At 59.5% G+C, this 13,564-nt stretch overlaps 1 protein-coding gene across 3 annotated transcripts in view; it reads left to right on the plus strand.

The window, feature by feature from the left end:
• Positions 1-13,307, plus strand: part of BICRA (BRD4 interacting chromatin remodeling complex associated protein) — a 76,738-nt gene extending 63,431 nt beyond the window's left edge. For 2 of the 3 annotated variants that reach the window (XM_037059571.1, XM_037059586.1), the window contains 8 exons: positions 6,935-7,567; positions 7,731-7,911; positions 8,173-8,282; positions 9,169-9,233; positions 10,221-10,369; positions 10,461-10,555; positions 10,733-10,835; positions 11,303-13,307. In XM_037059571.1, the coding sequence (XP_036915466.1) occupies positions 6,935-7,567; positions 7,731-7,911; positions 8,173-8,282; positions 9,169-9,233; positions 10,221-10,369; positions 10,461-10,555; positions 10,733-10,835; positions 11,303-12,405 (2,439 nt within the window). In that variant the 3' untranslated portion in view covers positions 12,406-13,307. The remainder of the gene's footprint in view (positions 1-6,934; positions 7,568-7,730; positions 7,912-8,172; positions 8,283-9,168; positions 9,234-10,220; positions 10,370-10,460; positions 10,556-10,732; positions 10,836-11,302) is intronic. The other variant, XM_037059579.1, reaches the window with a different exon arrangement.
• Positions 13,308-13,564: the final 257 nt, after the last annotated feature.

A 13,564-nucleotide genomic window follows, 5' to 3' on the forward strand; every position in this document is an offset into this window, starting at 1 on the left:
CTTTTGCTGTGAGTGAGGCTGGCGGTGGCTTTCACAAATGTAGAACTACTTGTGTATTCTATGGAATTGTCCCTTTGCCATTTTAGCATTTGGGTTATTGGTCATTTTCTTGTTGATTTGTCGGAACTCTTTACATAGTAGGAAGTTCAGCTGTTGTCTCATATGGGTCCTGAGCACGAGAGGTTAGGGAGAACCAGGCACCTTTTATTCTGGAGGGCGGTGTGACTCGGGCAGAAGGACCGGCGGGTGGTCAGTTGGGACAGGAGGGAAGAGGAGGGAGAGGCGTCCTCGAGGTCCCGAGCGGCAGAAATCAGCTGGGCTTTGGCCTCACACAGCCGTGAGCTCACTCTCTGGTGATTTCGGTGCCATGTGACTTTGGCAACCAGTCTGTTCATCCCATGAACTCTGGGGAGGACGGGACGTCTGCTCTGTGCCGGCCTCATGCTGACCCTGGGCGAGTCGCTGGGGCAGCCGGACCTTGGCTTCCTCCTCACCCTGAAAACAGGAAAGTAGTTTCTTACGGATCCGACAGGGGTGCGCAGGTTCACGCATGCCCCGCACAGAGCAAGCGCTTGGTAATCGATTTGCTGTTCTTGTTATTTTAGGCGTTGTTGTTCTAGGGCAGAGCCCGGGTCCCGTCCAGAGGGACGTGGGGTCACCTCTGTGCAGGGAGGAGCAGGGGAGTGACAGGAGCCCCCGGCCCGTGGGAGACTGAGTTGGAAGCACTCTTTCCAGAATGGGTCCCCCCTCAGCCTGAGGCGTCCCCTCTTGGAGCCTCCTCCTCGGCTGTGACAGGGGGCGGGGACAGTCCCTTCTTCGGAGCGTGTTTGTCCCCTGCTGTTTCAGCGTGGCACCAGCAGACACACTGCTGTGGGTTGGGTGCTTATCTAGACTCCCCTTGGGAGCTCAGCTGTCCCCGTCCACCAGCACCGAGGAGGTTCTCGGGATAAAGGACATTCGGCTTTGAAACAGAGACAGTAGAAATGAACTCCGGGAGGGCAGAGTTTTGTCTCTTTTGTCCGTGCTGTGTCCCCAGGACCTGGCACATAACCGATCCTCGGTGAGCATTCGTTCAATAAAGAACGGGGGAGGGAGCCCTGCTGCCCATGGGGCGAGCACTGCCCTGTGCATCTGCCCCCGCGAGGTCAGAGGGGGAGCCTGCTGCCCGGCCCTGCATGGGGTGCAAAACCCTGCTGTCCTGGAGACTGGTGGGTGGCCGTCAGGAACGGGGACCCTGGACCCCCAGCCCTGCCGCTGTAGGCTGGGTGACAAAGATAGCGGGGGTTGTGGTGAGGGACGAGTAGAGTACGTGGGGGGCTTGGACAGGGTCGGCGTGTGTGAAAGTCCCGCGGCGTGGAAGACAGGCCACTGCCTCTGAGGGGCCGGGGGCAGCATTTCAGGCTGGGAGGGTCCCCATCGGCATAGCTGGCCTCCTTTATCTGCAGGGGACACTTTCCCAGGTACTGCTGCTGTGGATGACTGAAACCTCGGGGAGTGTGTCAATGTATAATTTACACCTACAGGGCCCGGGACGAGTAACGCCCCTTGTTTATATTACAAGCTCTTTTATTACAAAAGCATAAACATGCCGTTCTGCGACATAACAGTATCCCACTCAAGCACCCTCTAGGACCTTTTAGGTGAAATGTTCAAATGGAAACTGTGAGTTGTGACGCCCATGTCATCACCTCACCAACCACACCGAAGCCCTACTTCTACCAGACCCTGTATGGTTTCTTTTCTTACATACCCACGATCAAGTTTGATTTGTAAAGTAGACAGAGTAAGCAGTTAGCGACAATGACGTGAAAGTTATGTGCGTGTGGCATTATTATTAAGTCAAATGAGAGCGACTTGAATGCAAGCGTCGTGACACCGCGGACGGCCCCTCTGGGGACCGAGGGCCGCTGTGTGGCAGGTGGGCAGGGAGTGACCACAGCTCGGACACGCTGAGCAAGGGCGTGATTGACGTCCCAGGCAGGACAGGGCGGGACAGACGTACCACGTTCCTCAACTTAAAGATAGGAATTGTTTATTTCTGGATTTCTCTATGTAATATTTTTGGCCTCGGGTGAACCCCAGGTAACCGAAGCTGTGGAAAGCAAAAAGCACAGATGAGGGAGACTAGGATATCGCAACGGCGCCTTACAGAGCATGTGTTACAGGAGCGAGCATGGCGCGTGTTCCAATAAAACTTTATTAGACACTGAAACGAATTTCATATCCTTTTCACGAGTCACGAAATACTATTTTTCTTTTGATTTTTTAAAAAAGATTTTATTTATTTATTTCTTAGAGATGGGAAGGAAGGGAGGGAAAGGAACGTCAATGTGTGGTTGCCTGTCATGGGCCCCCTACCAGGGACCCGGCCCACGACCTAGGCATGGGTCCTAGACCGGGCATTGAACCGGTGACCCCTTGGCTCATAGGCCAGGACTCAACCTCTGAGCTATACCAGCCAGGGATCTTTTGATTTTTTTTTAACTGTTAAAAAATGTAAAGCTATTGTTAGCTCTTGGGCCATGCAAAAATGACAAGCCCAGCAAAGAGCAGGCCAGATTCCACCAAGGGGCGGTGGTTTGCTGGCCCCTTCAAATAGCATTTATTTGGGGATTTATTCATTCAGTCCCCAATTCCTGTGTGATCGTTAACAAACGGTGCTCACAAATATTCTTTTGTTGTTGTAGTTGATTGATCTTAGAGAGAGAGGAAGGGAGAGAGAAACACCGATCAGTTGCCTCCCATACACGCCCTGACCAGGGATCGAACCCACAACCCTTTGGCACAACGGGACAGTGCTCCAAACAACTGAGCCACCCGGTCAGGGCCAATATTTATGAATATTCTTTACTCAGGCTTTGCACACACATACGAGAATAACTGCAGGGTAAATTTCTAGAAACGGAATGGCTGGATCCGGAGGTGGGTGTGCTTTCCGAACATTCTAGAGGAAGCGCTCACCTGTCTGCTCCGCCCCCAGCCTTGTGCCTGTGGGGGCTTTTCCGCCAGCAGCTCCGTCAACCCCAGATCCCAGCCGGCTTGCCCCTCGCCAGGCCGGCAAATGCCTCCTGTACGTTTCTCCGATTCTGCGTGAGGCTGAGCGTCTTGCCATCCACACACAGCGATAGCTGGAATCGCATGGGAAACAGTCTGCTTGTGTGGTAGTTCCTAAAAAATGATGATAAAAATAAGCTCATACTTATTTAGAGAGTTTAGAAAATATACGAAAGAGCAGAGAAGAAGAAATCTCCCATAACCCTCCCGCATAGAAACGTTTTTGATGTGAAATGTTTTTCAGCCTTTTTTCCTCCCCATTCATGCAAAATGTTTTTTTATTTTTTTCAATATTGTATTTGTTTATTTTTAGAGAGGGGAAAGGAGGGCGAAAGAGGGAAAGAAACATCGCTGTGTGGTTACCTCTTGAGCACCCCCTACTGGGGCCCTGGCCTGCAACTCAGGCATGTGCCCTGACTGGGAATCGAACTGGCGACCGTTTGGTGTACAGGCCAGCGCTCAATCCACTGAGCTACTCCAGCCAGGGTATTTTACTCTTGAACTACAGGGGGCCCACCAGCCCACATTCCCTCCGGATAACCACAGTAACTTACTGGCGTACACCTTTGCACATATACAGCCCCGGGTGTGTCTGGGTTAACATTTCCCTCCTGTTGCTTTCTGCCCAGAAGCTAGTGAGTTGCAGGCCCTCTATATTGGTGGGTTCTGCGACCACAGATTCAACCAACCACAGATTGAAAATACTGGGAAATTCCAGAAAGTTGATCCCAAAACGATGCCGTATAACAACTATTCACGTAGCACTTATACAATATCAGACACTACAGGTAATGTGGAGATGAATGAACATACAGGAGGGTCTGTGTGGGTTATATACAAATACTATGTATAATAGGGACTTGAGTGTGTGCGGCTTTGGTATCTGGGCTGTCCTGTAACTGAGCCCCATGTCCCCCATCAGTGGTGCATCGATTCACGTTATACTGTGTCCAGGTGTGTCCGTCTGGCCACTTCCCAGAAGCCTGGGTGTCCCAAATCATACATGTGCATTTGCTTTGATCTGACAAAGCAAATGCACATGTATGATTTGGGCAGCTACCGCCATGTGGCGTCCCCCTGAGGCTGGAGCATGGTGTGTCAGCGTAGACCCCCGTGGGCAGCCTGTGGGAGCGTCCTTGTAGGCCGTGTGGCTTGGTCCCAATGTGATGAGTAGAAATGGTTCCGCAGGGCGCTTTTGATTCTCATTTCTCTTATTACCGGTGGACCCGAGCATCCCTTGAAATACTTAAGCCTTTTGTGTTTCCTCTTTTGATAATGTCCAGTCCTATCCTTTGTTGTCTTTTTCCCTCTGTTTCTTTTCTTAGTGATTTCTAGAGGCCCTTTACATAGGAGAAGGATAACTTTGTGCTGTGAATTGCAGATATTTCCCCCAGTATATAATTTGTTTTTTTAAATTTTGTTTGTGTGATGTGTGTGTGTATTTGCCTCTGCATGTTTAAGGAGAGCAGATTTAAATGTATTTTTTAATGTGGGTCTGTTTAAACTTCACTTTAAATAGATGCAAAGTTGCAAAAATAGCCGAAGCACTCATGGGAGTTCTTTACTCTTTAACCAGATGCATTAGTTTTGTACTGCTGTGTAACAAATCACCCCAAAACTTAGCTGCTTGCAAGAACCAACAGTCACGCATCTCGGACTGTTTCGAAGGAGCAGGAATCCAGAAGGAGCAGCTGGAAGCTGCTGGCTTGCCATCTCTGGAGAGGTCAAAATGTGAAGGAGGGCTGCGGTCACCTGGCGCACTGGCTGCTAAGACAGTGCTCTGGGGTGGCTGTTGGCAGGGCCCTCAGCTCCTCTCTGTGGGGGCCTAAGGGGTGGCTCAGAACACACAGCATGGCGGCTTCCACCCAAATCGGTGAACCAGCCGAGGGCAAGACTCTGCCCAGGAGTGGAAGCCACAGCCTTTTTGATAACCTAACCTTGGAGGTAGCATGTGATCCCTTGGGACAGATTCTATTGGTCACGGAGACCATCCGGCTCCGACGTCAGAGGAGACGGACTGTGAGGAGGTGGGAGCTCGGGGAGCCAGCTCAGAAGCTGGCCGCCGCCCCCGCCGTGCCCATTATAAACCCTTTGCGACATTCCCTCTGTTCTCAGCCCTCAAAAGCACGTTTCCCTCCTGAGCCATTCGAGAATGCACTGCAGACATCAGCTTCCTTTACCGTTTCATATTTCAGTGGAGTATTTCAGCCATTAGGAACGAGAACACTCTCTTACTACTCAGCTACAGGAGATACATGCAAATTCAGCACAGAGACAACGCTGTTGGCCAGTCCCCTGTCCCTAATGCAGCTCAGGCAATTGCCCAGCCCCCTGCATAACGTATCACTCCGCGTCTTTCACCCGTGTTGTATTCACCCGTGCTCGGCGTGGGCCTCGTGTGCAGGGAGGTGTGCAGGGGGCCAGTGTGCTTCTCCTGCCTCCCTCAGCTCCTCAGCTGTTGGGGGCCTTCTGGGTTGGTTTCCAGTTTTTTACTTGGGAATGCTCCCACAGCGGGCACCCCTCTGAGCAAGGGCCCGGCTGCCCCTCATGACAGACGCCTGGAGAGGGGCCAGCAGGTCAGAGGTGGGGGGGCCTTTTCCAAGTCACCAGACCAAACTGCCTTCCAGAGGGGTTCTCCGGCTGCCACTCTCAACCAGCCCCTCGTGGGAGCCCAGGGGCTGCTGCCTGATCTCTCTGTAGTGAGGCAAGCCTTTGGGAACAGACAGACTGAGCGGCCGGTTGGTGTGTGTTTTGAATTGAAGTTATGCCAGGCCAAGCTTGGAAGGGTCCAGAAGCTCAGAGCCTTAAGTCAGGACTCAGAAATCACAAGTCAGTCCACCTCAGGGGCTCGAAGCAGAGTACCCAGCTTCGGGGCATGGCAGTGCTGGGGGCCCTGGGCGAGTCCCGAGTCTTCCTCGCTGGGCTCTGAAGTCCTGGGTGGTGGTCAGACAGGGAGACCCCTGGACCCGTCCTTCCGGCGCCTGGCTCCAGGGTCTCCTCTGTGAGCTGGGTCCAGTGTGACCACCACCCCCAGGGCCGTGGGGGGCCAGTCTTGCTGGGTTTGTGTGAGGGGTCACCGGGGGCCGGTTCTGTGACTGTGGCCTCTGGGGCCGCAGAGTGCAGGGCGAGGCGCTGTGGCTGAGGCGTGTTTGGGGCAGGGCATCTCTGCCTGTGTAACAGAACTGTGCCAGGGGCTCCTGTGCAAGTCTCATACACACATGCGCACACACATGCGCACACACAGGCCCGTGCCTGCAGGCGCCTGGGGCCCAGGGGCCCAGGGGCCCAGGCCCTGCCCCTCAGTTTCCTTCCCCACCTTGGCTGCCTGGGTCCCCCAGGCCCCACTGTGCCCTCCTCCGTGGCCATCAGCCCCCACCCTGGACACAGCCCAAGGGTCTGCACTGGGGTCGGCTCTCCTGGATTAGTGGCACTGTCAGGCTGGGGCTGGGTGCTGGGACGCCGCCCCGCCCCACCACCTCCTTCCCTCTCACTGCTTGTGCTCATGCTCCTTGGCGCCCCCCTCGCCGCCTCCCCGCTGGGCAGCTGGTGTGGTGTCGCCTGCTGCTTCCTCTGCTGCTGCCCCCAAACCCTGCAGAGCTCGCCTTTGTCTGGGGAACTGGGGAGGCAGGCATGTGGTGGGGCGGGGGGGATCAGAGGGTAGAGGTGTGGAGGGGGCGAGGTGGGGGATTTGATGGGGGGTGAGGTGAGGGGCAGGTGAGGCGGGCAGGACAGCTGCTATCGTGGTGGTTTCTTCCAGGACACAGGGTTGCTGAGAAGGGTGGTTTCTGGTGGGAGAGGCGGGGTCCCCAGTGTCCTGGGACAGTGGGAGCCAAGGTTGGTTCTGACCCTGCCCCTCCACTCTCCCTCCCTCCCTGCCCAGATCCCAGCAGCGGCTCCACTGAAGGGCCCAGGCCCCTCCTCGTCCCCGTCACTACCTCACCAGGCCCCTCTGGGAGACAGCCCTCACCTGCCGTCCCCACACCCCGCCCGGCCCCCTTCACGCCCACCCTCACGCCCCCATTCCCGCCCGCCCTCCCAGCCCCAGAGCCTGTCCCGCCCACCCTCAGAGCCAACTCTGCACTCTTGTCCCCCGTCCCAGGCCCCCCCAACTCTGCCTGGTATCTTTGTCATCCAGAACCAGCTGGGCGTCCCTGCACCTGCCAGCACCCCTGTCCCCACTGCCCCAGGCCCACCCCAGCCCCCCCTGCGACCCCCTTCCCAGCCCCTGGAGGGGCCGCTGCCCCCAGCCCCCCACCTCCCTCCTGCCTCCACCTCCTCCGTCGTGGCCTCCACTGAGACGTCCACCAGGCTGCCAGCCCCCACACCACCAGACTTCCAGCTCCAGTTCCCACCTGGCCAAGGGCCCCACAAGTCCCCCACGCCCCCTGCAGCCCTCCATCTGGTCTCCGAGCCCGCAGCACCCCCACCACCACCTCCTCGGACCTTCCAGATGGTGACCACCCCCTTCCCGGCGCTGACCCAGCAGAAGGCTCTTCTGGACAGATTTCACCAGGTAATGCAGAGGGGACCGGCCCCAGCGCACGCTCCCCTAGCCCCCAGCCCTTCCCACTGCAGTCTGATCAGAGCCCCTCCCACTACACCCCCAGCCCTGGTGCCTGGCTGCCCTGACTCCTTACAGGTGTACCCCACTCCTCAACCACCTGTCCCTTCCTCAGGTGCCGTCCGGAATCATTCTCCAGAGCAAGGCCGGGGGACCCCCTGCCGCCCCACAGACCTCTTCCAGCCTGGGGCCCCTCACCAGCCCCACAACCTCGGTGCTGGTCAGCGGGCCGGCCCCGTCCGCGACCCCTGCCGCCCCCAGCCACCCTCCTGCCCCGGCACCCGTGGCCACCGCAGGTAGGGGAAGGGCAGCCCATGGAGGAAAGCTGGGGGGGGCTGAAGGTGGGGGCCTGAGCTGTGGAACCAAGGGGCTGATCAGACCTCACAGGCCAGGGAAGGTGGAGGAGGAAGGCCTGGCCCCCAGACCCGAGGGCTGGTGGGACCGCTGAGGCCAAAAAGCGGGAGCAGAGCGGGGCGCAGGCTGGAGGGCGTCATGGGCGAGGAAGAGGTTGCTGGCCTTGGCCTCTGAGCCCTGTTTGCTCCCATCCCTGCCCCCAGGCCTCCCTCCTCTGCTTCCTGCCGAGAGCAAAGCTTTTGCCAGCAACCTCCCAGCCCTGAGTGTGGCCAAGGCCACTGTGTCCGGGCCAGGGAAGTCCTCCGGGCTGCAGGTAAGGGGCCTCCAGAGTGGAGGGCTGGGGCAGCAGGTCAGGGGAGGCTGACAGGTGCGTAAGACAACTCCAGACGGTGGGTGAAACGGCAGGACAGTTGGGACAGTGGGCCTGCGAGAGACCGAGACCATTGGACAGGGATGCACAGACACCATGATGAGGATGAGGGTCAGACAGATGGCCTGAGACCTCGATGTGTCCCTGGGGGTGGGCGCAGGTGAAAGGCTGAGGCTGAAGGAGGAGGGATAGGTGGGACAGTCCGATGTCCGCTCTGGACAGGTGGGCAAGAACCCAGGGAAGGGCTCTGGTGGGACCCTAGACATAAGAACAGGGTTGGGGGCAGGCATCTGAGGCAGAGGCCACCTGTCGGAAGTGGCAGGGCAGGACGGGGAGACAGCGACGCATCTGCAGACATGAGAGGGGTGGGGCAGGTGGAGGGGCGCAGACCCCAGAGTTTGGAGTCTTGAAGACAAGATTCACCAGAGGTGGGAAGACGGGGTATGGAAGAGGGAAGGGGTCAAGGTGCAGAGGCCTGAGGCAGAACAAGAGGAGTCGGGCTGGGGAGAGAGGCTGCAGGTCAGAGCAGCCCTGTGAGGAGCAGGGAGGGGGACGCTGGAGTGACCCTGGTGTCCCCACAACGGGCAGGTGAAGGCCAAGACCCATGCATGAGAAGGGCTGCAGGGGCCTCTGGCGGAGGGTGCCAGGGCTCAGGCCTGCTTGTCACCCTCTCCTCGCCACGTCCCCACCTGCACCCAGCCCAGGTCTGCCCCACAGACTGAGTGTGATAGCAGGGCCAGGAGCCCGTGGGAGAGACGGGGTAGAGGGGGTCAGGGCTCGGAGGGAGGGAAGGCTTGTCTGCCAGCCCCTCACTGGCCTTTCTCCCCAGCAGTATGAGAGCAAGTTGAGTGGCCTGAAAAAACCACCCCCACTTCAGCCCAGCAAAGAAGCCTGGTGAGTGGCGGCACTGTCCTTGTCCTGTATTTCCCACCCACACCGAGGTGTCCATCTTCCCAGATACCTGGGAGGGGTTGTGAGGACCACCCCGCCGAGTGGGAGGCAGCAGAATACCCACTCGCCCTCTGTCCGCCTGCGGTTTCCCTCACATACCCTCTGTGTCCTACTCTGGAGAGTGGGGTGGTGGCCGGCAGGCGGCCGGGTGGGGATCCCGTGAGACTGAGCCCAGCACTTCTGTGGCGCCGCTAGGCCGGTGACTTCTGCGGGGCAGGCACCACCGGTGGGCCCTGGTCCCTGCTGCACCCTCAGCAGCTCAGAGAGGGCTGGGGGCGGGGCAGCGGTGTCTGTGTGGATGAGTGGGGGGAGGGGTTCATGTGCAGGTGGGTGGAGTGATGGGTGTTTCAGCCAGGGGGTGGGTGAATGTTAGGTGCTTGCCTACCTTCTCTGTCCTCCCTCCAAGTATTGACCCATGCACTCCCTCGCTGCCCGTCCCGTGCTGGGTTCTGGAAATGCCAGGCAGACCAGGTCCCGCCCCGCTGATGTGTGGGGACAATCACACGATAAAGAGATTTAAACCCCTGTAATCTGCGCTAGAAGGCCGCGTGAGAGAAGACGGTTTTAGGGACCAACCCCGGGACCTGTCGGACCTCAGCAGCGTGGGGCCGTGCTGACCCCTGGTGGCGGGAGACAGCACAGCATGCAGGATGAGTTGCAGGCTCTGTGCTGGCCTGGCTGATTTGAGCGGAGGCACCTCCCCTCTCTGGACCTGGGTTTCCTTGTCTGTGAAATGGGGATAATGGTCGCACCTCCATTCGAGGGCTGTCATCAGAGGTTCCATGAGACAGATCGAGCACAGGCAGCTCTTGCTAGCGCCTACTTCCTAAGTGCCACTGTTGTCAGCCTCAGGGCCTGGGGCTTGGGTCCCTGTCTCCCCTGGCCTCACCGGCAGCTCTGCCTCTGTGGTCTGTCCCCACCCACCCCCAGTTTCCTGGAGCATTTGCACAAACATCAGGGCTCCGTCCTGCACCCGGACTACAAGACGGCCTTCCCCTCCTTCGAGGATGCCCTGCATCGCCTCCTGCCCTACCACGTCTACCAGGGTGCCCTCCCCTCCCCCAGTGACTACCACAAAGGTAAGGCCTCCCGGGACCACCCCACTGCAGGGGGCGGGGGGTGGCAGGCACCTACTGCTCGGTCTGCCCACAACGTCTGTCTTCCCCGCAGTGGACGAGGAGTTTGAGGCCGTCTCCACGCAGCTGCTGAAACGCACCCAGGCCATGCTCAACAAATACCGCCTCTTGCTCCTGGAGGAGTCCCGGGTAGGGTGGCTGTCACCTCCTCCCCCCGGGGACCCTGGTCTTCCTCTGTCAGAGGAAGGGAGGCCGGGAGGCTTGCGGTCAGATCACAAGGGGGACAGTTGGGAATGTGCTCCCATGCCCCCCTCCCTTCCTCCCTCCCTCCCGGCTTCTTCACTTGCCCATCTTCCCCCCCCTCAGAGGGTGAGCCCCTCAGCAGAGATGGTGATGATCGACCGCATGTTCATTCAGGAGGAGAAGACCACCCTCGCCTTGGACAAACAGCTGGCCAAGGAGAAGCCTGGTGAGAGGGGAGAGGAGGACGGAAGGAACAGAGGCGTGTCCCCCACCCCTTCCATCTCAATTGAGACTGGGGGCAGGAGGGGGTGTGGCCTCGCCTTCCTGCGCCACCAAGGGGCGCGGGAACTGGCCTTCTGCAGAGGCTGGGCTCCCGGGGAAAGTGGCCCTCACCGTCCGGGACGTGGCGTGGAGGGAACATTCTTCCACCCTCAGGGCGCATAGAAAATCAGGGGAGCAGAGCCAGGATTAGGGTGAAGCAGACAAGGTGCTCGGGTTTTAGAATATAAGGTGGCATCCGGTCTAAGGTTCTGTGTCTCTCCCCTCCCCCCGCTGGGATCTGGGGTTTGCCGAGAAGGGTCGCAGTGAGTTGGGGGCTTAGCCCGGGGCCCGGGCTGTAGTGGGGGCTCAGTTCTGCACAGGCGGGGGTGCACTGCCTAACCCCGTGGCTTTTCTTGGCCTCTCGTTTCACAGATGAGTACATGTCTTCCTCCCGGTCTCTCGGCCTCCCTGCCACAGCCTCTTCTGAGGGACATCGGCTTCCCAGCCAGGGCGCGCCGCCCTCCGCAGCGTCCGGGGCGCCCGCCCAGCCCCCTCTGCACCTGCCCACCAAGCTGGTGATCCGCCATGGCGGGGCGGGCGGCTCCCCGTCCGTGACCTGGGCCCGCGCATCCTCCTGCCTGTCCTCCTCGTCGTCCTCTCCTTCCGCCGCCTCCGCCCTGGATGCCGACGAGGACGGCCCGATGCCCTCCCGAAGCCGCCCGCCCATAAAGACCTACGAGGCCCGAAGCCGCATTGGTCTCAAGCTCAAGATCAAGCAGGAAGCTGGCCTCAGCAAGGTCGTGCACAACACGGCCCTGGATCCGGTGCACCAGCCCCCGCCGCCGCCCCCCGCTGCCCTCAAGGCGGCCGAGCCCCCGCCCCGGCCCCCGCCCCCGCCACCCCAGACCACCGGCCAGATGAATGGCACCGTGGACCACCCGCCGCCCACCTCCACCGACCACAAGCCGCAGGCCCCGGCCCCGCACTGCCCCCGCCTGCCCCTGCGCAAGACGTACCGCGAGAACGTGGAAGCGCTGGGCAGCGGGGTGGCCGAGGGGGCCATGACGGGCAGGGCCCGGGGCGGCAGTCCGGCGCCACTGCCCACCAAGGTGGACGAAGCCACGAGCGGCCTGATTCGCGAGCTGGCCGCGGTGGAGGACGAGCTGTACCAGCGCGTGCTGAAGGGCGCCCCGCCCGAGGCCGCGGCCAGCGCGGGGCAGGGCAGCCGGGACCCCGGCTGGGAGGCGCCCCCGCTGCCGCCCACCAAGCGGCGCAAGTCCGAGTCACCCGACGTGGACCAGGCCAGCTTCTCCAGCGACAGCCCGCAGGATGACACGCTGACCGAGCACCTACAGAGCGCCATCGACAGCATCCTGAACCTCCAGCAGGTTCCCGGCCGGACAGCCGCGCCTCCGTACCCCCATGCGCCCCCAGTGGCCGGCACGCCCGCCTCCCCGTCACCCCTGCACAGGCCGGAGGCCTACCCACCCTCCAGCCACAACGGTGGCCTCGGCGCCAGGACGTTGAACAGATAACACCGGGCTGGGCTCCCCTTCCCTGTCCCCTCGCTCGGTGCGGACGCCAGGGGCAGCCGGGCACCTGACCGCAGCCTCCTGGGGGACACGAGCCGGGGATCCCCTGAGTCTTTCTTGCCTAAGTTATTTGAGTCACAAAGGCCTCCTCTCCCACCGCCTGCTTCAGCTGGATTGTTGGGCGGGGGGTCGTGGATTTAAGGGGAGGGGCTGTAGATGTACAAGGTCCCCTGCCAAAGGAGCAGTGAGCCTGGCATGTCACTTCCCACTTCTCCCCACCTGCTACACTCCACCCCTCCCTCCGGGGCACATGCGTGTGATTGCCAGGTGTGGGGGCACCCTGGTTGTTCCCATTGCTCACGCGTGTCTGGGTACCAGGTTTGTGTGTGTGGCTTCGGGCATCCGTGCCTGGAGGGCGCTCAGAGCTGGGGGCACCCTTGGAGGCCCGCTCGGCCTCTCCACACCGCCCCCAACAGGCCGTGAAAGGAAACGCAGGGAAGGGGTGGTGTGAGCCAGAGTCGAAGGACCTACATAGGGCACCTGCCACATCCCTGTGTGTGCGTCCAGCTCCTTGTCCTGTGTCCCCGTGTGTGTGCTGGAGCGAGAGAGAGAGAGAGAGAGAGATTGAGAGAGAGAGAGATTTCGAACCTTCCCGTCCCTCGACTGAAATCCGAGCACCTCCAAAACAGGAAACCGAGGTCTTCCTCCCGCCCCTCCCCAGCCAGTCTTCTCTCTGTTCTTCCTGCCGCCAGCCACCCGCACCAGATTTTGAAATCTCGGAGACAAAACTAGTACTGTAAGATAAATTTTTTTGTACTGTATTTATTGTGTATAACAATTTTTTAAAGGAGAATTCTGTACATTTAGAACTCTTGTAAATTAAAAGCCAATCCTTTTTTTAAAACGACTGACGCCCGCTCGGCCCTTTTGCTTTTGGGTCTTGGCGGGGGGGGGGGGGGGGGGGGGGGGGGGGGNTATTCCACATATATCTGTTAAGCACCTACTGGGTGCCAGGCCCTGTTCCCGACACGGGGGTACAGCGTTAGCCAGGCAGGCAAGGATTTCTGCCTGGGGGTCGGGGGGGGGGGCAGACTTAGTGGAGGAGGACGACAGTGAACAGCTCCAACAGCCTTTTTTTAAAAAAGATTTTATTTATTTATCT

Source organism: Sturnira hondurensis, unplaced genomic scaffold (assembly GCF_014824575.4).
Source record: "Sturnira hondurensis isolate 20B ecotype Veracruz unplaced genomic scaffold, ASM1482457v3 Scaffold0001020, whole genome shotgun sequence".
In the NCBI taxonomy this organism is placed as follows: Eukaryota; Metazoa; Chordata; class Mammalia; order Chiroptera; family Phyllostomidae; genus Sturnira; species Sturnira hondurensis.